Genomic DNA, 21,211 nt, shown 5'->3' with positions numbered 1-21,211 from the left:
GTTTTTCCCATTTCTTGACTTTTTCCAGTGCCAGCAACTTGTTCTGCCAGACCTTATTTCAGATGCCAGCAGCACTGCCCCCAGCACCTGCTCTTTGGTTGGGGTGTCTGTGAGTCAGTCAGTCAGCTGGGCCTTCACACTCACCTGGCTGGCTTTGCTTTCCAGGAGAAAACAGACTAAGACAAAGGTGTGGAATTCTAACGTGTACAGTCTAAAAACCTGTCCAAATCAACTTTCCCAGAAAAAAATAGTGAAAAGGGATCACTAGGATTGTAGTCACATTTGAGACCACCTTCATCTTTTTTTTTTGGGGGGGGGAGAGGCAGGCTGGCTTCAAACTTGCTGTGTAGTTGAAGCTGTCTCTGAATTCCCAAGCCTTTTGCCTCTATATCCCAAATGCTGGTATGCACCACATCTGGCATAATTTGTTAAAGGGCTGAGGATGTAGCTCAATGGTAGAGTCCTTGGCAATGTACAAGGCCATGAGTTTGCTTCTCAGTAAGACACACACAGATACACACACACACAATATGGTGGCTCATGCCTGTAATCCCAGCAGTTGGGAGGCTAAAGCAGGAAGATGACTAGTTCAAAGCCAATCTGGGCTATAGTAGTAGCCCTGGTCCAAAAAACAAATGCTATCTTCATGTATATTAATACGATACTAAACATATTAGGTTATTACATACAAACTGGTAGCTCATCATTAAAATCTGGCTCACAGGATTAATGAGATGATCTGAACCATCTGTTGTTGCTTTATCTTTTTATTATGGAAGTCTTTAAACATTTGTGAACACAGAGAAAATAGTATGAAAGCCTCTGTAGTCACTTCAAATATTATAAATTTGAATGGAGTCTTTCTCTCCTAGACACCCATCCTGGCCCCCCTACCCCAAGACTTTGAAGCAAATCCTAGAAATAACATTTCCTGTATATCCAGCATGTATTCTCTAATAAAAGACATTTTTTTTTGAGGGAGGGGTGTCCTAGGAACTGAACTATCACAGATGCTAAGTATGTGTACCATCACTGAGCTACATGCCAGCTCCAGAAGAAAAAAATTTATTTTCCCTTGAAGAAATTTTTATCAAACATCCAGTGTTTATAGGCTGGGGAGATGTCTCAGTCAGTAAAGTGCTTGTAGTGCAAACATGAGGAAGGATCCAACTTCTGATACCCAACATGAGTCACCCATGGAGACATGTGCCTGCAATCCCAATACTGGGGATGCAGAGACATGGGAATCCCTGGAGCTCACTGGCCAGTCAGCCTAGCCAACCAGTGTGCTCCAGGTTCAGTGAGATACTGTCTCAAAAAATAAGGTGGGTCGGGCATGGTGGTACACACCTTTAATCCCAGCACTTGGGAGGCAGAGGCAGGTGGATTTCTTTGAGATCTAAGCCAGCCTGGTCTACATAGCCAGTTCCAGGCCAGCTGGGGCTCAAGGAGACCCTGTCTCAAAACGCACACACGCGCGCACACACACACACACACACACACACAGACAGAGTGGTGATAGAGGAATACACCTGACACCGACCTCTGGCCCACATGCATGGGTATACATTTATACCAACATATATATACCACACATATACTCAAAATCTAGTATTTATCTTAAATTTAAGGCAGCCAGCACTATTTCAGATTCCATCTCTGGTTACATATCTTCTCTCCTATACATTACTACTTAGGGCTAGGCTCTAGGAGCTTGATTAGATACATGTTTTGATTTTGTCTCCTAATTATCTGTGTTTCCACCATTATGATGACATGGCTCAGTAGGTAGACACTTGCTGTCAAGATTGACAACCTGAGCTCAATCTCAGGGACCTACGAGGTGGAACAAGAACAGGCCTCTGACCTCCACATGTGTGCCATGGCTCATGCACATGCCTCCTCCCCAAATAATTACATATAATAAAATACTGCAGCCAAAAAAAGGATTATACATATTCGCCTTTTCATGTTTTTAGATACTGGTGAACCTCCATAACTGTAAAGGAATTCAACTGAATTTTTATTAACCTGACAACTGAGAAATAGCATCTCACTGCCATAACCTGTTTTGAGCCAGGCTGAGGAAATTTTTTTTTAATTTAAGATTATTTTATGTGTATGAGGAGTGTTTCCCCTGCATGTATGTAAGTGTACCACATGAGTGCAGTGTCCGCAGAGGCCAGTAGAGTGTCAGATCCCCTGGAATTGGAGTTACAGATGGTTGTTAGATGCTATGTGTATGCTGGGAACCAAACCCAGGTCCTCTGCAGGAGCAGCCAGTGCTCTTAACCACTAAGCCATCTTTCCAGCCCACTGAGGCATTTTTAACATAAATGGCCCATGCAGATTAAAAAACAAAAAACTAAATGGGGCTGGTCACATGGTTAGGTGGGTAAAGGTGCTTCTGCACAAGCCTGACAACCCGAGTTTGATCTCCCAAGTCCACCTAACAGAAGAAGTGACTCCACAAAGTTGTCCCGATCTCTATACATAGTAAAACGTGTGCCCCCCAGTGCGCGTGCACACACACACACACACACACACACACACACAGTTCAAAAAAATTTAAAAGCGCTGGGCAGGGTGGCACACGCCTTTAATCTCAGTACTCACGAGACAGAGACAGGTGGATCTTCTGTTAGTTCAAGGCCAGCCTTGTCTACATAGTTCCAGGCCATCTTGGGCTACAGGGAGACCCTGTCTCAAAAAGACCAAAAAACAAAAAATAAGAAAGGTGAGGCTGAAGAGATAGCTCAGTGGTTAAGAGCACTGACTACTCTTGCAGAGGACTTGGTTTGATTCCCAGCAACCACATGGTACCTAACAATTGTAACTCCAGTTCCAGAGGATCTGACACCCTCTTCCGGCCTCCACAGGCACTGCATGACAGGGGTGCAGGAAAAATACTCATACACATAAAATTATTTTTTTTGGTCTTTTTGAAACAGGGTCTTCCTGTAGCCCCAGCTGGCCTTGAACTCACAGAAATCCACCTGCCTCTGCCTCCTGAGTGCGGGGATTAAAGGCATGTGCTACCACGCCTGGCATAAAATTATTTTTAAATATTGAAACAATTCTTTTATATGTATGGGTGCTACCTACATGTATGTGCATGCACATGTAACATGCAATGCCTATGGAGGTCAGAAGACAGAGTCAAATTCCCCTAGAACTGGAGTTATGAGCAGTTGCTAGCTGCCATGAGAGTGCAAATTTGGAGCTGGAGAGATGGCACAGTGATTAAGAGCACTGGCTGCTCTTGCAGAGGACTTGGGTTTAATTCCTAGCACCCACATGGCAACTAACCACCATCCACAACTCTAGTTCAAGGGATCTGACACCCTCTTCTGACCTCCACAGGCACTGCATGACACAGGTGCACTTACATACATGCAGGCAATATATATTTTCATATGCATAAAATAAAAATAATAAAACATTATAAAAATAAAATAAGGGTAAAAGCAAACAAAGTTGGAGGCATAAACACATGGTCCCAGCACTTTGGGAGGTTACATAGCGAGACCTTCTGAAAAAAAGTGTGTGTGTGTGTGTGGCATCCATCTCCCAACCCTTTTGAATAGTTTCAGATTTGTGGAAAAACTGCTAAGATACTAGAGTTCTTTATGCTCATACCCCTTCTCTAACAGCAACATCTTATATCACTATGGAACACAACTAAATTCTATACTTTATTTGGATTTCCTTTTTTTTTTTTTTTTTTTTTGTCTTTCTGAGATGGTCTCCCTGTCGCCCCAGCTGGCCTGGAACTTGCTATGTACAGCAGGCTGAGTTCAAACTCAGAGATCTGCCTGCTTCTGCCTCCTGAGTGCTGGGACTAAAGGCGTGCACCATCATGCTCGGCTTGATTGGATTTCCTTAGTTTTTAATTATCCATCTACCCTTTTGGTTTTAGGATTCCAATCAAGATATTGCATTTGGTTGGCACATCTTCATCTCCTCTGATCCGTGACAGTTTTTGACTTTTTTTTGGCGGGGGTACTTTTTGAGACAGGGTCTCCCTGTAGTCCCAGCTGTCCTGGAACTTACAGAGATCCGCCTGCCTCTGCCTCCCGAGTGCTGGGATTAAAGGTGTGCACCACCACTCCTGGCCAACTGTTTTTTTATATTGGTGGTTTTAAGTAGAGGAGGCCACAGAAATGTCCTTCCTGTGGCCTCCATAGTGTGTACACCCCCCCACCCCCATGTGAATAATACACACACACACACACACACACACACACACACACTAAATAAGTGTATGTCTACTACCATTTTGGCTGTGGCAATGATTTCATTAGTGTATCACGTCAAAGGTGATCAAATTGTGTAAATTTTGAACCATATGTGCATATGCATATATGTGAGTACATACATACATACACATATAAAGCCTAGTAACACTGTTTTTAGGGGATAATCTATTTAGGGGTTATCTTTTGGCCTTGAAGTAACCTGTTTATTCCTACCAAGGCTGTATTAAAATTGGGGCACAGCATGAGGGGCTTCAGGGCAAACCAGAAGGATGCAGATGGAGCAAGTCCCTGAAGGGTATGTGCACACAGCAGGCCCCGCTTTTTAAACTTTGCACCCAGTTGCCTATTAGATACTAACATGAGGCTGATTACTTAGGTGGACTAGCAGGGAATGGAAGTAAAAACAAAGACTGATAAAATTTTAAAAATTTGTTGTTTTTTATTTTTTTCTTTTTTCGTCTTTTTTTTCTTTTCTTTTCTTTTTTTCTTTTTTTTTGGTGCTGTTGGTTTGTTCTTGAGATGGCTACACCACAGTACAGAACAGTGTCCTCATATCAAGCAGCAGTGCAGGACTGCACTCCTTCAAAACATTAAGATCTATTTTGGACTTCTGGCTTTGGCCTTATCTCCCAAGAAGTCAATTAATTTTCATACTTTTTAGCAAAATACAATTAGTCCTATAAATATGTTTCCTCCATATTCTTTCTTCCTCATTTTTGTTTTCTTCCTCTTATGTCTGTGGGTGAATAAACCACTAAGGGGAAAAAAAGGCTTAAACAGAATATACATTTATATCCTTCCTACCCACCCCAATTTTGGCCCTTCTCCCCAAGACTGATGACAACTTCATCAGTGAATTGGAGTGGGTTTAGTGACTGAACAGGGTAGGGTTGGGTTAGACATAAGTATGAACTTTGAGCCCGGCCAGTCCTACGTATCACCAGTGACCATGATAGGAAGCAGAAAGGGCTCCTTGTTGAACAGCTCTCAAGGTGGATTCACTTATGTTTAAAAGAAGGGTAGAAAGAAATAGGAGAAAAGAGGTAAAAAAAAAAATAAAACTTTAAGAGATGACCCTGACTCTTTAGTTCCAAGCACAGCTATGTTAATCATTTGAATCCCCACATTTTCCTTAAGTAATATGTCTGTTTCACAGAAGATTCTCACTGCTATTTTTCTGCATATGCACTGCATGTTGATGGTATCTGTCATGTGTGTGCCTCTGTGTGTCATCTGCTAGCAGTTTAGCGTTCCTTTTTTTTTTTTTTTTTTTTTTTTTTTTTTTTTTTTTTTTCCTTTTTTTATTTCCTTAAATTATTTTTCCTTTTAGAAACAAGTTCACCAGGAAACCAGCTCCCCTCCCACCATGCCGGACAGGCTGCAGCCATCTTTAAAAAACACGCTGATTTTCCTTCACACCCCAAACAGGGACTCCTCAGGATGCCGCGGAAGGTTGGCGTCTCTCCCTGTCTGCTGGGATGCCCTGTTGGCAGTGAAGTCCCCTCTGCCACAACGGAGGTTTCTGATTGTGGGACACGGTCTGGGTTTTGTTTTCTTCCTGTCTTCTAATTAAAAAGACATTCCTGACAAAAGAGAAGAGCCAGTCACACCTATGCTTGAGAAGACAGTGAGCAGGGCAGCAAGTTGGCCTCAAGGCAGCAGATTCTCTAGCTGCTCAGGTCCTTCTCTGTGGATTCCACAGAGACTCCATTAAAAAATAAGCAAAACCAAAGTTGGGCCTTTTAAAACTTAGGATTTCAAAGCAACAACTGCTTCACTAAAACACTACTTGCAGTCTAACACCAGTGCTGAGGGGACAGCAAAAGCTAAGGAAGATCAAGAGGTCAGGAATAAGTCAGCAGAGTTGAGTGCCCATGGCAAAACAACCAGAAAAGCTTCACTTTAGTATATTAAACATCTTTGACCTTCAAGATACATTTCTTTCTCTCTCTCTCTCTCTCTCCAGGGTCTCATTATGTAGCCCTGGCTAGCCTGGAACTTGCTATGTAGACCAGGCTGGCCTACAACTCACAGAGATCCACCTGCCTCTGCCTCTGCCTCCTGAGTGCTAGGATTAAAGGTGTGCACCACCATGCCTGATTTTCTTCTTTGTAAAATGACAACAGGAACAAAGAACTGCATGAAGTTCTTAGTACATTAAATGCACAAACAGCAATACTTAACATCTATGGTAAGGGGTTGGTGAATGTTAGCTATGAACATCTAGAGCTGTCCACAAGCAATCCTTTGATATGTATCTATGCTAGTTTTCTGAGCCACATGTAAACCCTGATGAACCCAAGTGATGTCATTACTCATTAAAGAACCAACATTTAGAAACAATTTTGGGTGTGATGAGATACTGCTGAACACTGCCTGACCTATTAGTGCACTTACTATAGAAATGACCAGTGAGTACCACAGATTGAAAATACTGTCTCTTGGGACAATAAGTTTTCCTTAAGATATCAAAGGGTGGGCTTAGAGATGTCTTTCTTTACCCAGTCAATACAGCGGCAACCAGATTCTACTACTCAGACATTTCTTTTCCTAGCTGAACTTCTTGCTGTTTCAGAATCAGAAGGGACGCATGTGGAGAAAACTATCAGGAAACAGAAAAGGAACACTGCTTTCCTGTACTTTCCTGGCATTTTGGCATTCAAACCATAAAAGTGGTAAGAATGGGCTGGATGTGGTGGCGCATGTCTTTAATCCCAGCACTTGGGAGGTAGAGGCAGGTGGATCTCTGTGAGTTTGAAGCCAGCCTGTTCTACATAGTGAGTTCCAGGCCAGCTGGGGCTTCAGGGAGACCCTGTCTCAAAAAAACCAAAAAAAAAAAAAAAAAAGTGGTAAGAATAAGCTCTCTGAGCATTAAATATGCCAAATCTGCCTTAGAAGATTGGTGCTATAAATTATGGTCAACATTGTTTTCACCAAAGTAGCCTAGGCTAAAAGTAATTATTTGGTTGTTACCGCATGTGCTTCAGCCTAAAACTGTCTAAAAGGGAAGAAAAAAAAATTTTTTTTGATGCACGCTGTAACATTTACCCCTTTATGTAGTTGAAAATGGTATCCAGATATAATGACAATTATTTGCCTGCCCTCGCCCAAGACAATCAGGGTCCTGAATATCCCAGCTACAGAGAACAGCTGAAAAGTAAGTCCTTCCTTGACTCCAGCTATGGGCATTAAACATATCCCCATCCTCAAGCCTCCCCAACAGCCCAGAAAAAGCTAGAAGCATATATAACTCACCTGGGTGACAGGCACAGTACAGGAGTATGAGCTATCGAAACAACCTGGTGAAGTCTCGCAAGGCCCAGCAAACTTGCTTACATTCCTCAGCACTAGAAGAGAAAAATGGGTGATACGATCCTTGACTGGAGAGAAAGATATATAATCTGTGAAGGAACAAGGACAACACTGAGGCACAGTGAGAAGGTTCTCAAAGAGTGGGCTTTGGAGACAAACTGCTTAGGGCTGATTTGGGCTCTTGTGTCTTGGGCAAGATACCAATCTTTGTTTCAGTTTCCCAATCTATTATCTATCTCATGTTACTCAGGATTAAATTTGTTCATGTATATATAGATGAACATAATATCTCACCTAACAGAGCAATGAGCAAAATATACTCAATAAACACAGGCCTCTAGAACGTACTTGGTTAAAGCCCCTGACACAAATACAAGGAAGCTAGAACTCTGGCCAGCATGTTCACATAAGGCTCTGAGCATTTGTGCGAACTTAGGTCTCCTGGTTTTCCTGTTCTCTTCCAAAAGCAGAATCTGTTTACAAGGCCTTGTCCAGCAATTAAGTCTAACAGTCATTGATTTTCTAGCTGAACAGGCTGCTCAGCGTTTCCTCCTGTGGGAGGAGGAAGAGAAAGGAAAGGGTTAACATATGTAGAGATGGAGAAGAAAGAAACAGGACTTGGTCCTCAGGTAAATACTGAGATGCTCAAGTGGTATAAGAGCCAAATTTTCATCTGACTCCATTTTTTCAAAAGTTTCTCTGTCTCAAACTCACCAAGAAACCAGTTGAGTCAAACTTCATTCTTTTGTATGTCTTCCTGCTTTTCTAACTGAACCTGAGGCGAAGGTACGTTGGAAAAGGAAGCACTTCCTAACAGGCACATTCTTCTGTAACCTCTTCTTGACTCAAGAAACTCAGGGAACAGGGGCTATAGCCTACAACTCAACCTTACAAGAAAGATGATTTTCCATCTTGTAATGGTTAAATGCCAGAGGAGGGCTCTTATCAGAAGAGCCATCCAACAGAAAAGGCAAAATTTGATTCATTTCTTCAAGTGTCTATACACAGATTTTCTTGCCCATTATGAAGGTCCAAAATAATCACAAAGAACCTTGTTTCAGACTAGAGGAGTTGATTTAAGATAATATTCTTTGTTTTAAAAAAGTTATTTCTATTTTATATGTATTAGTGTATGCCTGCATGTACATAAGTGTACCCACATCATGCAATGTCAGCAGAGGTCAGAAGAGGGTATTAGATCCCCTAGAACTGGAGTTATGGATGGTTGTTAGCTGCCACATGGATGCTGGGAACCAAACCCAGGTCTTCTGCAAGAGCAGCCAGTGCTCTTAACTGCTGAGTCATCTCTCCAGTCCCGAGAGAATATTCTTGAAATTTTCTTCTAGTCTCTATCATAAAAATGTAATAGACTGACCATACCCTCCCCATACCTGGCATACTGGGGATTGAACCCAGGAACTTGTGCATTCTATGCCAGCACTCTACCAATGAGCTATATCCCCCGCTCCTCTGTAGATTTAACAAGCTTTACTAAGAGCATTACATTTCACAGTCTATTTCCAAATCAACAACAGATGCTAAGAAAGCATGTGCAAGCCTGTATCATTCACAATCCCTTATCAGAACAGAGGGAAGGTAATCCAATAGAGGCTTCTTGTGGTGTATTATTACAAGAGACTAAGACAACAGGATATTGGCACTCAGAAAAGTGCTGGAGACTTGATAGTCTTTTATTACCCTAATATCCTGCATGTTTAAAATTTTATTCCTTTCCAACCTGAGATCTTGCTTTAATCTACATGGGAAATCCTTCAATCTTTGGCCTCTTTTTTGGTACATGAGAAAGAGTATTGAAATTAAAGTCAAATACTCCTGAACTGTAGTGAAATGGCAAAATGGGGGGTTGGGTGGGGCAATGTCTCCACACACCTCCACTTCTGTCCTCAATCCTCTCAAGGACTGCTTTGGTATCAAGAACTTCAGCTAAATGTTGAACTTAAATCTCCTTGGTGGGCAACCCCACAGAAAGAGAGAGAAAATATCACTGAAAAGGTAATACAAAACCAAAACCAAAATGAAAATCAAAACAAAGTTTTAAAAAGCTCCTTGAATACTGGTGCTACTTGCTTTCCCCAGTCCTTATGACACTGACTAGTTTCTGATCTCTTACTATTTTCCAACTTCTATTACTTTTATAGGTTCTATTTTCTGTACTCAAGTCCCACAATTCTAATTCTTCTACCATACTTCTGATATGTTCATGGTCACTATTTTTCAGGCCTCAGGCCTCTAAGCATGTGCTGACAAAGGTGATCCTTCTGATCTGATGTCCTGGTAGGTAATGATAGTATGACCAGGGAGATACCCCCATCTGGCCTGTAATTTCAGGGATAATGCTTTCCACTTTAGCATCTTTTGGCTTTAAAAATGCTCACACAACTGATATATAGTCACACGAAGATGGAGAAATGGGAAAATCCTGGTCTCGATCAATTTGACCTAGTGATGGACTCATCTGATATTCTAGGATGAAAAAGCTTAGCTTTCTTCAAGTTGACCAACCAAAAAAGCTGGGGAATTAATTAGCAGGCTGGGACTTGCTACAATAAAGCCGAACCAGTTCACCCTCCCTTCTCAGATGGCAAATAAAGCAGCATGTTGAGGCAGGAGTTGGAGGACCTTAAAACCAAAAGGGAGACTGAGTCATGCACACATACTAGAGTTACTAAGTGAAGATGAGCAGTCTCAAACCCTTTTTCTAGTTCCTCAATACTGCAGTCTTAACTCTGTTCATTTCCTACCATTATGTCACAGCCTACTGCAGGAGCTGCAAAACTTGTTTAGCAATGCCAAGACCAAGGTCAGTTTGGCAGTTTTGGCAGTGATAGTTTCTCCTATCACACAGCCAAGATCACAGATAAGTTTGCTCACAATATTTTGCCTGGGTCCTCTTTCCTTGGCCCTTCCTTGAATTAGAGAATGATACCCATGACCTTGATTTTTAGACGTCTTAGTCTGTCATACATTAGCCCCATCAAGAGAATATGAATGGGCTTGTGGACTTAGTCCAGAATGTGTAGGAGGCTGCTGTAAAGCTGGCAAGAGACATGCCTAAGCTAGTTCTGCAAATATGTAATGACATTCTGGAAGCTTTTCCAAGGAGAAAGGAGTTAAAATCCACTGATCATTTATTATGTGCAAAATCTTTAGGTTTCTTTTTTCTTTTTGCTCTTTTTGAGAAAGGGTCTCCCTGAAGCCCCAGCTGGCCTGGAACTCACTATGCAGACCAGGCTGGCCTTGAACTCACAGAGACCCACCTGCCTCCACCTCTTGAGAGCTGGGACTAAAGGTGTACGCCACCATGCCCAGCTAAATCTCTCTCTCTTTTTTGGTCTTTTTGAGACAGGGTCTCCCTGAGGCCCCAAATGGCCTAGCACTCACTATGTACACCAGGGTGGTCTTGAACTCAAAGAGATCCATCTACCTGCCTCTGCCTCCCAAGTGCTGGAATTAAAGGCATGTGCCACCAGACCCAGCAACCCTGACTAAATCTTTACGTTTCTAATTGGCATCTCTTAATAACCATGAGAGAGAGGCTTAGTACTAATTCTACTTTACAGAACAATTAACTGAAATTAAAAGTAACAGCATTAATTGGAAAGATTCAAACCAACAGTCCTTTCAGGATTTCCCCTAGGGTTCCACTTGTTCTAACCAAATTAGTCAACATGGTCATGGTTTCTGGTGACAAGCAAGACCAAATAAAACAAAACAGGTCAAGAGACCAAACTATTTTACTTCTTTCACCTGTGACTGTTTGGAGGCAAGTACTACTTTTACTGGAAAGATTCACAATAAAAAGAAATCATATGATTTTGTCATCCAAGTCCATAGATGCCTAACCAGTAGAGGGAAAATCCCCACGTCTGGAGAAATGAATCACAAAGGCCAGTTAACATATTGATTTCCAGCTATGTATGTGTCAGTTGATGCAAAATTAAACATCACTTAAGCCAAATAGTGAGCTACAAAAATAGCACTCCTTTTTAAATTTATTATTCTTTTTAATTGATTTATTTTTATGTGTTTGAGTGCTATGCCTGTATGTATATTAGCGCACCCGTGTTGTGCAGTGCCTGAAGGAGACAGGAGAGGGCACCAGATCACCTGGAACTGGAGTTACAGATGGTTGTTAGCTGCCATGTGGGTGCTGGGATTCAAACCTGAGTCTTCGGCAAGAACAGCTAGTGCTCTTAATTGCTGAGCCATCTCTCTAGCCCAGTATTCCTTTTTTGATGTTGTTTTGTTAAAGTACCACACTATAGCCCACACTGGTCTTGAACTTGTAGTGATCCTCCTGCCTCCGCTTCCAATTTATTATTTTTTTGAGATAGGGTCTCATGTAGCCTTGGTGGACCTTGAACTTGGTATGTAGTTGAGAATAGCTCGAATATCTAATCTTTTTGCCTCCACAGCCCGGGATTATAGGCATAAGTCACTACACCCAGTTTAGAAGACTTAAGATTGTTAAGACATCATACCACCCAAAGCAGTCTACTGATTTAGTATAATAACCATCAAAACCTAAACATTTCTGCAGAAACAAGCAAAAATTTCTAAAATTCACATGGAATCTCAAGGTACACCAAGTGTCCAAAACAGTCTTATAAATCTACAGAAAACATGAGAAAAATTTCAGATGAGAGATCTGGCAGTTCTTGGCTATGACAAGAACATAAGAAACAAAAGTAAAAGTATACAAACTGAGGCCTGGAGAGGCAACAACATCTATAACTCCAGTTCCAGGGTATCCAATGCCTTCTTCTGACCTCCATGGGCAAAGTACAATATAGATGCACTTACATACATTTAGGCAAACTACTCATACATATTTAAGAAAAAACAACAACAACAACAACAAAAAACCCCATAAATTGAGCTACATCAAAATTTAAAACTGTAAGCCAGGCATGATGTGGCCCATACCTTTAATCCCAGCATTCAGGAAACAGGCAGACAGATCTCTGTGAGTCTGAGGTTAGCTTGGTCTACATAGTGAGTTCCAGGCCAGCTGGAGCTATAGGGAGACCTTGTCTCAAAAAAGACCAACTAAAAAAAGACAACCCACAGAATGAGAGAAAATATTTATAAATCTTTATCTGGTAAGGAGTTAATACATATATTGTAAGCAATTTCTACAACTAAACAAGACAATTTTTAAATATTTTATTTATTATTATTAGTTTTTGTCTTTTTGAGACAGGGTCTCCCTGTAGCCCAAGCCGTCCTGGAACTCATTATGTAGACCAGGCTGGCTTTGAACTCACAGAGATCCGCCTGCCTCTGCCTCCCAAGTGCTGGGACTAAAGGCGTGTGCCACCATGCCTGGCTTATTATTATTTTTTAAATATTTTATTTTTATTTTATGTGTATGAGTCTATCACCTGCATGTATGTGAGCACACCCATGTCATGCAATGCCTTGGGAGGTCAGAAGAGGGGTTTGGATTCCCCTGGAACTGGAATTAAGGACGATTTGTAGCCACCATGTAGGTGCTGGGAATCGAACCTGGGTCCTCTACAAGAGCAGCCAGTGCTCTTAACCGCTGAGCCATTTCTCCAGCCCCTTATTATTTTTATTTTATGTGTATGCATGTATTGCCTGTGTGTAGGTAAGTGCACCCGTGTCGTGCAATGCCCAAGAAGGACAGAAGAGACTGTTGGATCCCCTGGAACTGTTGTTACCTGCCATGTGGGTGCTGGGATTCGAACCCAGGTCTTCTGCAAGAACAGTGAGTGTTCTAAACCACTGAGCCATCTCTCCAGCCCCACAAGTCAATTTTAAAAAGGACAGAGGCAGGGTTAGACAGCTGGCTCTGTCATCAAGAGCACTTACTGCGCTTGCTGATGAACTGGGTTCCTGGCACCCAAATGGCAGCTCATACTATTGTTAACTCCAGTTCCAGGGGATCTGATACCTTCTTCTGGCCTCTGCAGACACCAGGTATCCATGTGGTACACATACATACATGCAGTCAAAACATTCATGCACATAAAATAAAAATAAATCTTAAATAATAAAAAAAAAGGGGCCAGGCGTGGTGGCACATGCCTTTAATCCCAGCACTTGTGAGGCAGAGGCAGGTAGATCTCTGTGAGTTCAAGGCCAGCCTGGTCTACATAGTGCGTTCCATGACAGCTAGGGCTACAAGGGGACCCTTTCTCAAAAAAAAAAAAGAACAGAGGCAAAGCTTGGTACTCACACCAGTAATTCCAGCAGGCTAAGGCAGGCAGATTATCATAAATTCATGACCAGAGTGGACTATACAGTGAGTTCCAGCCAGCCTGTACTAGATAATGAGACCTTGCCTCAAAAAAGCCAACAACAGGGGCTGGAGAGTGGTTAAGAACACTGGCTGTTCTTGGAGAAGACTTGGGTTTGAATCCTAGCACCCACATGGCAGCTAACAACTGTCCATAACTCCAGTTCCAAGGGACCTGACGCCCTCTTCTCCCCTCTACGGGCACTGTATGACACAGGTGCACTTACATACATGCAGGCAATACAGGCACACAACATAAAATTTAAAAAAAAAAAAATTTTTTTTAAAGCCAGCACCAAAAAGGTTGAGAACTTGTATAGACATTTTCTTAAAGATAGTAAGATGCTGTGTGTGGTGGCACATGCCTTTAATCTCAGCCCTCAGCAGAGGCAGGCAGATCTCTGAGATTGAGGACAGCCTGTTTCACATAGTGTCAGGCAGACTGGGACTAGGGAGATGCTGTCTAAAAAGAAAAAAGAAAAAGAAAAAACTAGAATAGTCAATAAGCAAATGAATTATCTCATACATATTAGGTTTGAATTGCTAAGGTAGCTACCATTAACAAGTCCCCAAAGTCCCCTAGCATCCCCATCATGGAAAAAGTTGACAGGATGTGGAGAAACTGAAATATTATACACTACTGGTGGAAATATAAATGGTGTAGCTACTATGGACAACAGTGAAGTGGCTCCTCAAAAACAAAAAGCCAGCACAAAAATACCTTTAAAAATGGGGTTTCTGCCAGGTGTGGTGGTGCCCACCTTTAATCCCAGCACTTGGGAGGCAGAAGCAGGTGGATCTCTGTGAGTTTGAGGCCAGCCTGGTTCACATAGCAAGCTCCAGGTCAACTGGGGCTACAGGGAGACCCTGTCTCAAAAAGACTAAAAATAAATAAATAAATAAAAAAATTAAAAATAGGGTTTCCATATAATCTAGCAATTCCACTTCTGGGTATAAAACAAAAAGGAAAAGGAATGAAAGCAGGGTCTCAAAGAGGTATTTGTACATCTATGTTTCTAAATTTTAAAAATATTTTTACTAATGTATATGTGCATGAGCGAGTGCTACATGTGTGTGACTGCCTAGAGGCCAGAAGAGAGCATCAGATCCCTTGGAGTTGGAGTTATATGTGCATGAAACGCCTGACCTAGGTGCTGGAAACAAAATTACAAGAGCAACAAGCACTATCAACCACTGAGCCATCTCTCCAGAACCTTATTTTTTAATCTTTAAAAATACTTATAACACTGGGCCTGGTGGCTCACGCCTTTAATCCCAACACTTGGGAGATCAAGGCCAGGCTGGTCTATATAGTGAGTTCCAGACTAACTGGAGCTAGCAATGAGCTAGCTGCAGCTAAGACTCTGTCTTTAAAAACACAAAACAAAAAAACTCCCAAAAATCCTATTTATAGCCAAGCATGGTGGGACACATCTTTAATCCCAGTACTTGGGAGGCAGAGGCAGGCTGTTCTCTGTGAGTTCGAGGCCAGTCTGGTCTGGTCTTCAAATTGAGTTTCAGGCCAGCTACAGATACAGGAAAAACTTGTCTCAAACAAACAAAAAAAATACATTTATTTTATTTATTTATTGGTGCGTATGCACATACCAGTGCTCCTGTGGAGTCTGGTCAGAGGAAAACTTGCCAGTGCTGGTTCGCTCCTTCCACCATGTGAATCCCAGGGTTGTCAGGCTTGGAGGCAAGTGTCTTTACTACTGAGCCATCTGGCTTGCCCATACCCATGTTTTTTTTTAAGCAGTTGTTTATAATAATAGCATTCACATTTATAGTAATGTTTATACCAGCTAGTCACAATAGACAAGAGGGGGAAGCAACTTTAAATATGTGCTAATAGAAGAATAAATAAAACGTGGTATATAACATATGTAACAATTAATATCGATTGTTAACTTCACAGGCTCTAGAATCACCTAAGAGACAAACTTCTGGGCATGTGTGTGAGGGAGTTAACTAAAGTGGGAAGATCTACCCTACATATGGGCAGCACCATCATCTGGGCTGGGGTCTCAGACTAAATAGAAAAGAGAAAATCAGCATAGTACCAGCATTTACTCCTTTACTTCTTGGCTGCACATGAAATGTGACCAATCTCTTCAACTCCTGATGCCACACCTTCCCTGCCATGATGGACTGCACCCTCAAACTGGGAACCAGAGCCAAAACAAACGCTTCTTTCCTTAAGTCGCTTTGTCAGGTGTTACATTTGTCATAGCAATGAGGAGACTAGTACAACATACAAATTACTTAGCCTTAAAAAGGAAGGAAAATTAGGGCACATACTACAACACTGATGAACCCTAAGGACAAAATATTAAGTGCAATAAAACATACGAGGAATGCTGGGCAATCTAGAAACATTAAGTAGGTAACTGCTAGGGTTGTGGGGAGTAGATAACAGGGAACTGTTGCTAATGGGCATAGTTAATTTTGTAAGAAAAAGTTCTGGAGATAGGTTATACATCATAAATATATTTGGTATGACTGAGCCATTATGATGGTTTAGATATGAAATATCCCCTCCCTTCCCCACAAAAGCATGTATGTTGTAGGCATGGTCTTCAGTTGCTGGTACTACTGAGGTAATTTAACCATGCAGGTGCTAATTTCATCAATGAGTTAATCCATTGATGAGTAGTTTGTAGTTGAATGACCTAATAAGAGGTAAAGCCTGGCTGAGGAAGTAGGGCACTTTGGTCGTATCTTTGAAGTATATCTTTTTTAAAGAGAGAGAGAGAAAGAGCGAGAGAGAGAGAGAGAGCGAGAGAGAGCAAGAGAGAGAGAGAGAGAGAGACAGACAGACAGACAGACAGACAGACAGACATACATGTGTGCAGGTGTCTGAGGAATCCAGAAGAGGGAGTCAGATTCCCTGGACGTCGGTACTGGGATCCAAACTTGGGTCTTCTGGAAGAGCAGCAACTATTCTTAACTGCTGAGCCATCACTCTAACCCCTTTGAAGTATACTGTCCTCTTGCCCTGGCTCCCTCCTGTCTGCTTCCTGGCTACCATGAGGTAGCCAACTTTGTTCTTCTATGCCCTTACACCACAATGAGAACGTTCTCACCAAGGCATAAAATTAAATAGAGCAAAAGAGTCAGCTAATGATGAAATAAAACCTCTGACATTCTAAGTCAAAAGAAATCCTTCATCTTTTAAGTTTAAGTCAGGTATTTTGTTACAGTGACAAAAAGTTTGACTAATACAACCGCATATTTAAAAATGATTAAGATGCTAAGTTTTATGATGTTTTAAAAGTTCAAGCTGGTGGGGCTGGAGAGATGGCTCAGCAGTTAAGAGCACTGGCAGCTCCTGAAGAGGACCTGGGTTCGATTCCCATAACTCACATGGTGGCTAACAACTGTCCATAACTCCAGTTCCAGGGTATCTAATGCCCTCCTCTGTCCTCCAAGGGTACTACACAACACGGGTGCACTTAAACACATGCAGGTATAACACTCATATACCTTAAATTTATTTAAAAAATTTTTATTTATTATTTTTATTTTATGTGTATGCGTGTATTGCCTGTATGTAGTAAGTGCACCCATGTCATGCAATGCCCACGGAGGACAGAAGAGGGCATTAGATACCCTGGAACTGGAGTTATGGACAGTGGTTAGCCACCATGTGAGTATGGGAATCGAACCCAGGTCCTCTTCAGGAGCTACCAGTGCTCTTAACTGCTGAGCCATCCCTCTAGCCCCAATAAAATAAAAATTTTTCTTTGGTCTTTTTGAGACAGGGTCTCCCTGTAGCCCCAGCTGGCCTGGAACTCACTATGTAGAACAGGCTGGTCTCAATTTCACAGAGATCCTCCTGCCTCTGCCTCTCAAGTGCTGGGATTAATAACACATGCCACCACGCCAGGCAACCATTTTGTAATGATGGACAATTAATGCATTTCCAGTTTTTTTTTTTTTTCCTCACATTGCCAACCTTGCTACAGCGTCATTTTTGACTTACTGGAGGATTATAGTTAAAGACTATCCTTTTTTTATATTATTGAAAAAACCGAAAATAACCCATTTCCTAATATAGGCAATAAAAAAAATGTAGTACCCGTTTATGGCTATAAGCAGCAATTTGGAATATTATGTAACTATTAAAAATATATGTTCACAGTTTGAAAAAACTAACATGGCACTTTATTTTCAGTTTTGATAAAAACTGATTAATGGCAATCTATACCATTCTGAACATTTTATAGACAAAATGCCTTGCTTATTCATGCACCTGTGTTCTTCACCCCTGAAACTGGATGAGAACTAAGGACTTGAATAGCAAAGACAAAACGGCAGTTAGTTTGTGCCACATAAGTGAGGTACACATACACAGCATGGTGATGTTGCCAGCTGCTGGATTTCTATGCCGATTTGTGTAAATCAAAACTAAACATGGTTTTTCTCCACACCCCAGCCGCTACGCTCCTTGTCAAGCCTCCAGGACTCACCTAGTGACTTGCTTGTGGAAATCTGTGAGTTGTTTATGTGTCACTGTGACAGCTCCCACGGTTGTCTCCTTCGGCAAACCTTTCAAGGAATTCTCTAACCATCGGCAAAACGTCTGTATAAAGAAGTTGGATAAGAGTTTTAAAACAAGGCAATGTTTACTCACTGGGGACCCTACAAGCATTAACGAAACCCCACAGGTGCTCCTTTAAAGTCGGAAAAAAGATGGATTGCAAAATACTATCTTTAGGTCTTTAAAAACATTCTAGGTTGATGATCTCTGCACATGTAGGCCTCACTCCCTTTCAGCAGGGCAGAAACTGCCACACTTTGCACATGAAGCCTCTTCTGGATGAGACTCTTGTTCTGTTATGAAACTTACATAATATTTTTTAATGGGTGCCAGAAAATTCTTGTGCTTAAAGATCAAAAGCAATTCAAAGTAAATGTTTAAATACCAGAAAGACCAAGGGCAGAACGGAGACTAAGCAAGGCAGAGAAGGAAGCTCCTGGGGACCAGCAGTAACCTGGCCACTACTAGCATGTTCCTGCAGTCTAATTTTAAGACATGAGGAAGCTCAAAACTTGATCAAAATCAGTTGATGAAGACCTGAAAGAATTCTGTGGGCATTACAAACAACTTTTAACTGGAAATGTTGATGACCTTCCCACAATGTGTGGTTTAAACAGCATGGCATAGCTAAGCATAGAGATGCATGCTTATAAATCTAGTGTTTGGGAGGTGGATGCAGGAGGGCTGAGAATTCCAGCCTAGCCTGGGCTATATAGTGAAATATGTCTCAATAAAAATAAAAATAGAGCCAAGCGTGGTGGCGCATGCCTTTAATCCCAGCACTCAGGAGGCAGAGGCAGGCGGATCTCTGTGAGTTCAAGGACAGCCTGGTCTACATAGTGAGTTCCAGGACAGCTGAGGCTATAGGGAGACCCTGTCTCAAAAAGACCACCCCCCAAAAAAAGAAAAACAAACCATCAACAAGTCAAGGACACACATATAGACACACATGGTACTTTCTTTATGAAAACACAGCAATTGAAATAGAATAGAAGCAATTGAAATAGAACATTGAAATAGAATGTGTCTCAAACAAATAACAATGGGAACCATACATGCCATTATATAGTGTTATTTCTTTTGTGGTTCTGGACACAGTCTTATTTTAGGTCCAACTATGTATTTTCCTCAATTTTTTTATTAATATTAAAAATGACAAATCCTATTATCCAGCTGGGTGTGGTGATGCATGCCTTTAATCCCAGCGCTTGAGAGGCAGAGGCCAGTGGATCTCTGTGAGTTTGCCGCTAGCCTGGTCTACATAATGAGTTCCAGGTCACCTAGGGCTACAGGGAGACCCTGTCTCAATAAGACCAAAAGAAAAAAAAAAATCCTATTATCAAAATAATTTATAGGCTATTATATTGTGCCACTATGTTTAAAAATTTGACATAAAAAACCCATAAAAACAAAAGGAACCTTCCCCCTCAAAATTTGACATAGTATATATCATATCATTTATGATTATATGGCTAATGAAGTTACTTGAAAGATATGAGAGCTATCTGGCTGCAATCTCTATCACCTCATTGAACATGAAATAATTTAGGGCATTATTAGCCTTACAAAAGCTTCCAAGGCTAGGGGTAGAGCACATGCTTAACATGTCTGAGCAGCCAGTCCATCCCACTCCAATAATTTTTTCCATATTCAGATGGAAAAGGACCTGACTCAAATAGACCCAAAAGGAAAAAAATCAATTCAAGCATGTATGTTGTGGTCTACTTATGTGCCTACAAACACACTGGTTAGATTCACAACCAAGGACCAATATAGTCGAACAGCATCCAAATAACCCACAACTTGATACAAATAATACATGAGTATCTCTCACAGATGACTAAGATTTCCCATTGGCTAGCCACACAGCTGATCCAAAGTTTACTTCTGTTGATACACATTATAAACCTCACGATAAGTGACACAACCATGCTTTCAAGGAAAAAAAAACAATAATGGGGGACTGGAAAAAATAGTTCAGTGGTTAAGAGTACTGGCTGCTCCTGCAGAGGACCAAGGCTCAAGTCCCATCACCTACACAGAAGCTAACAATTGTCTATAACTCCAGTTCTAGGGGATCTGATGTCCTCTTCTGGCCTCTGTGGGCATTGCACACATGTAGTGCACTTACCATACATGCAGGCAAAACACTTATACGCATAAAAATTAAAAAATTTAAAATATTTTTATTTATTTATTTTTATTTTATTTGTACGAGTCTATTGCCTGCATGTACGTGAATACACCCGTGTCGTGCAATGCCACAGAGGTCAGAAGAGGGCTTCGGATTCCCCTGGAACTGGAGTTAAGGGCAGTTCATAGCCGCCATGTGGGTGCTGGGAATTGAACCCATTGCAAGAGCAGTCAGTGCTCTTAACCGCTGAGCCATCTCTCCAGCCCCCACCCCAAATAAATAAAATTTAAAAGAACCCAATAATGAATTATTGGTTTCCTATATGCCCTTTCATCTACAAATTAAACCTAGTAATATGCCTAAATTTGGTTCCAAGGACATACACAATAACAGTGGTTTCAAAGTTAGGGATAACTTTAAGGAATCAAAGTCTATTAGGTTTAGAAACTACAGGAACAGGTATGTTATGAATGAATCTTACCGGTCTGTCAACCTGCATGATCTCCCAGAGTACTTCAGCCACATCTGGTAGGGTATAGGGGGGGAGACAAAAGCAGCATGTGTGGAGCAACTGGCTTACAAGCTGCTGTCCAAGCTGGTTCATCACCTGTCCAATCAGTTCTTTCCGCAATTCAAAATCTTCTTCATGCTGTAAGAAAACAGGAACATCAGACTGGGAG

The 21,211-nt window shown here is 41.5% G+C and overlaps 1 protein-coding gene across 1 annotated transcript in view; it reads right to left on the bottom strand.

Annotated features, from left to right (window-relative positions):
* Positions 1-5,509: 5,509 nt before the first annotated feature.
* The window catches only part of Tnpo3 (transportin 3), an 83,185-nt gene continuing 67,483 nt past the window's right edge, over positions 5,510-21,211 (bottom strand). The window contains exons 20-23 of the mRNA XM_008846370.3: positions 21,013-21,180; positions 18,327-18,439; positions 7,515-7,606; positions 5,510-5,842 (exon numbers count right to left, since the gene is read on the bottom strand). Of these exons, the coding sequence (XP_008844592.1) occupies positions 7,546-7,606; positions 18,327-18,439; positions 21,013-21,180 (342 nt within the window). The 3' untranslated portion in view covers positions 5,510-5,842; positions 7,515-7,545. The remainder of the gene's footprint in view (positions 5,843-7,514; positions 7,607-18,326; positions 18,440-21,012; positions 21,181-21,211) is intronic.

The sequence above is a fragment of the Nannospalax galili genome, unplaced genomic scaffold, assembly GCF_000622305.1.
Source record: "Nannospalax galili isolate Female #2095 unplaced genomic scaffold, S.galili_v1.0 scaffold660, whole genome shotgun sequence".
Classification (NCBI taxonomy): domain Eukaryota; kingdom Metazoa; phylum Chordata; class Mammalia; order Rodentia; family Spalacidae; genus Nannospalax; species Nannospalax galili.
Note: the sequence above shows the minus strand (reverse complement) of the source record. Positions and strands in the feature narration are given on the sequence as shown.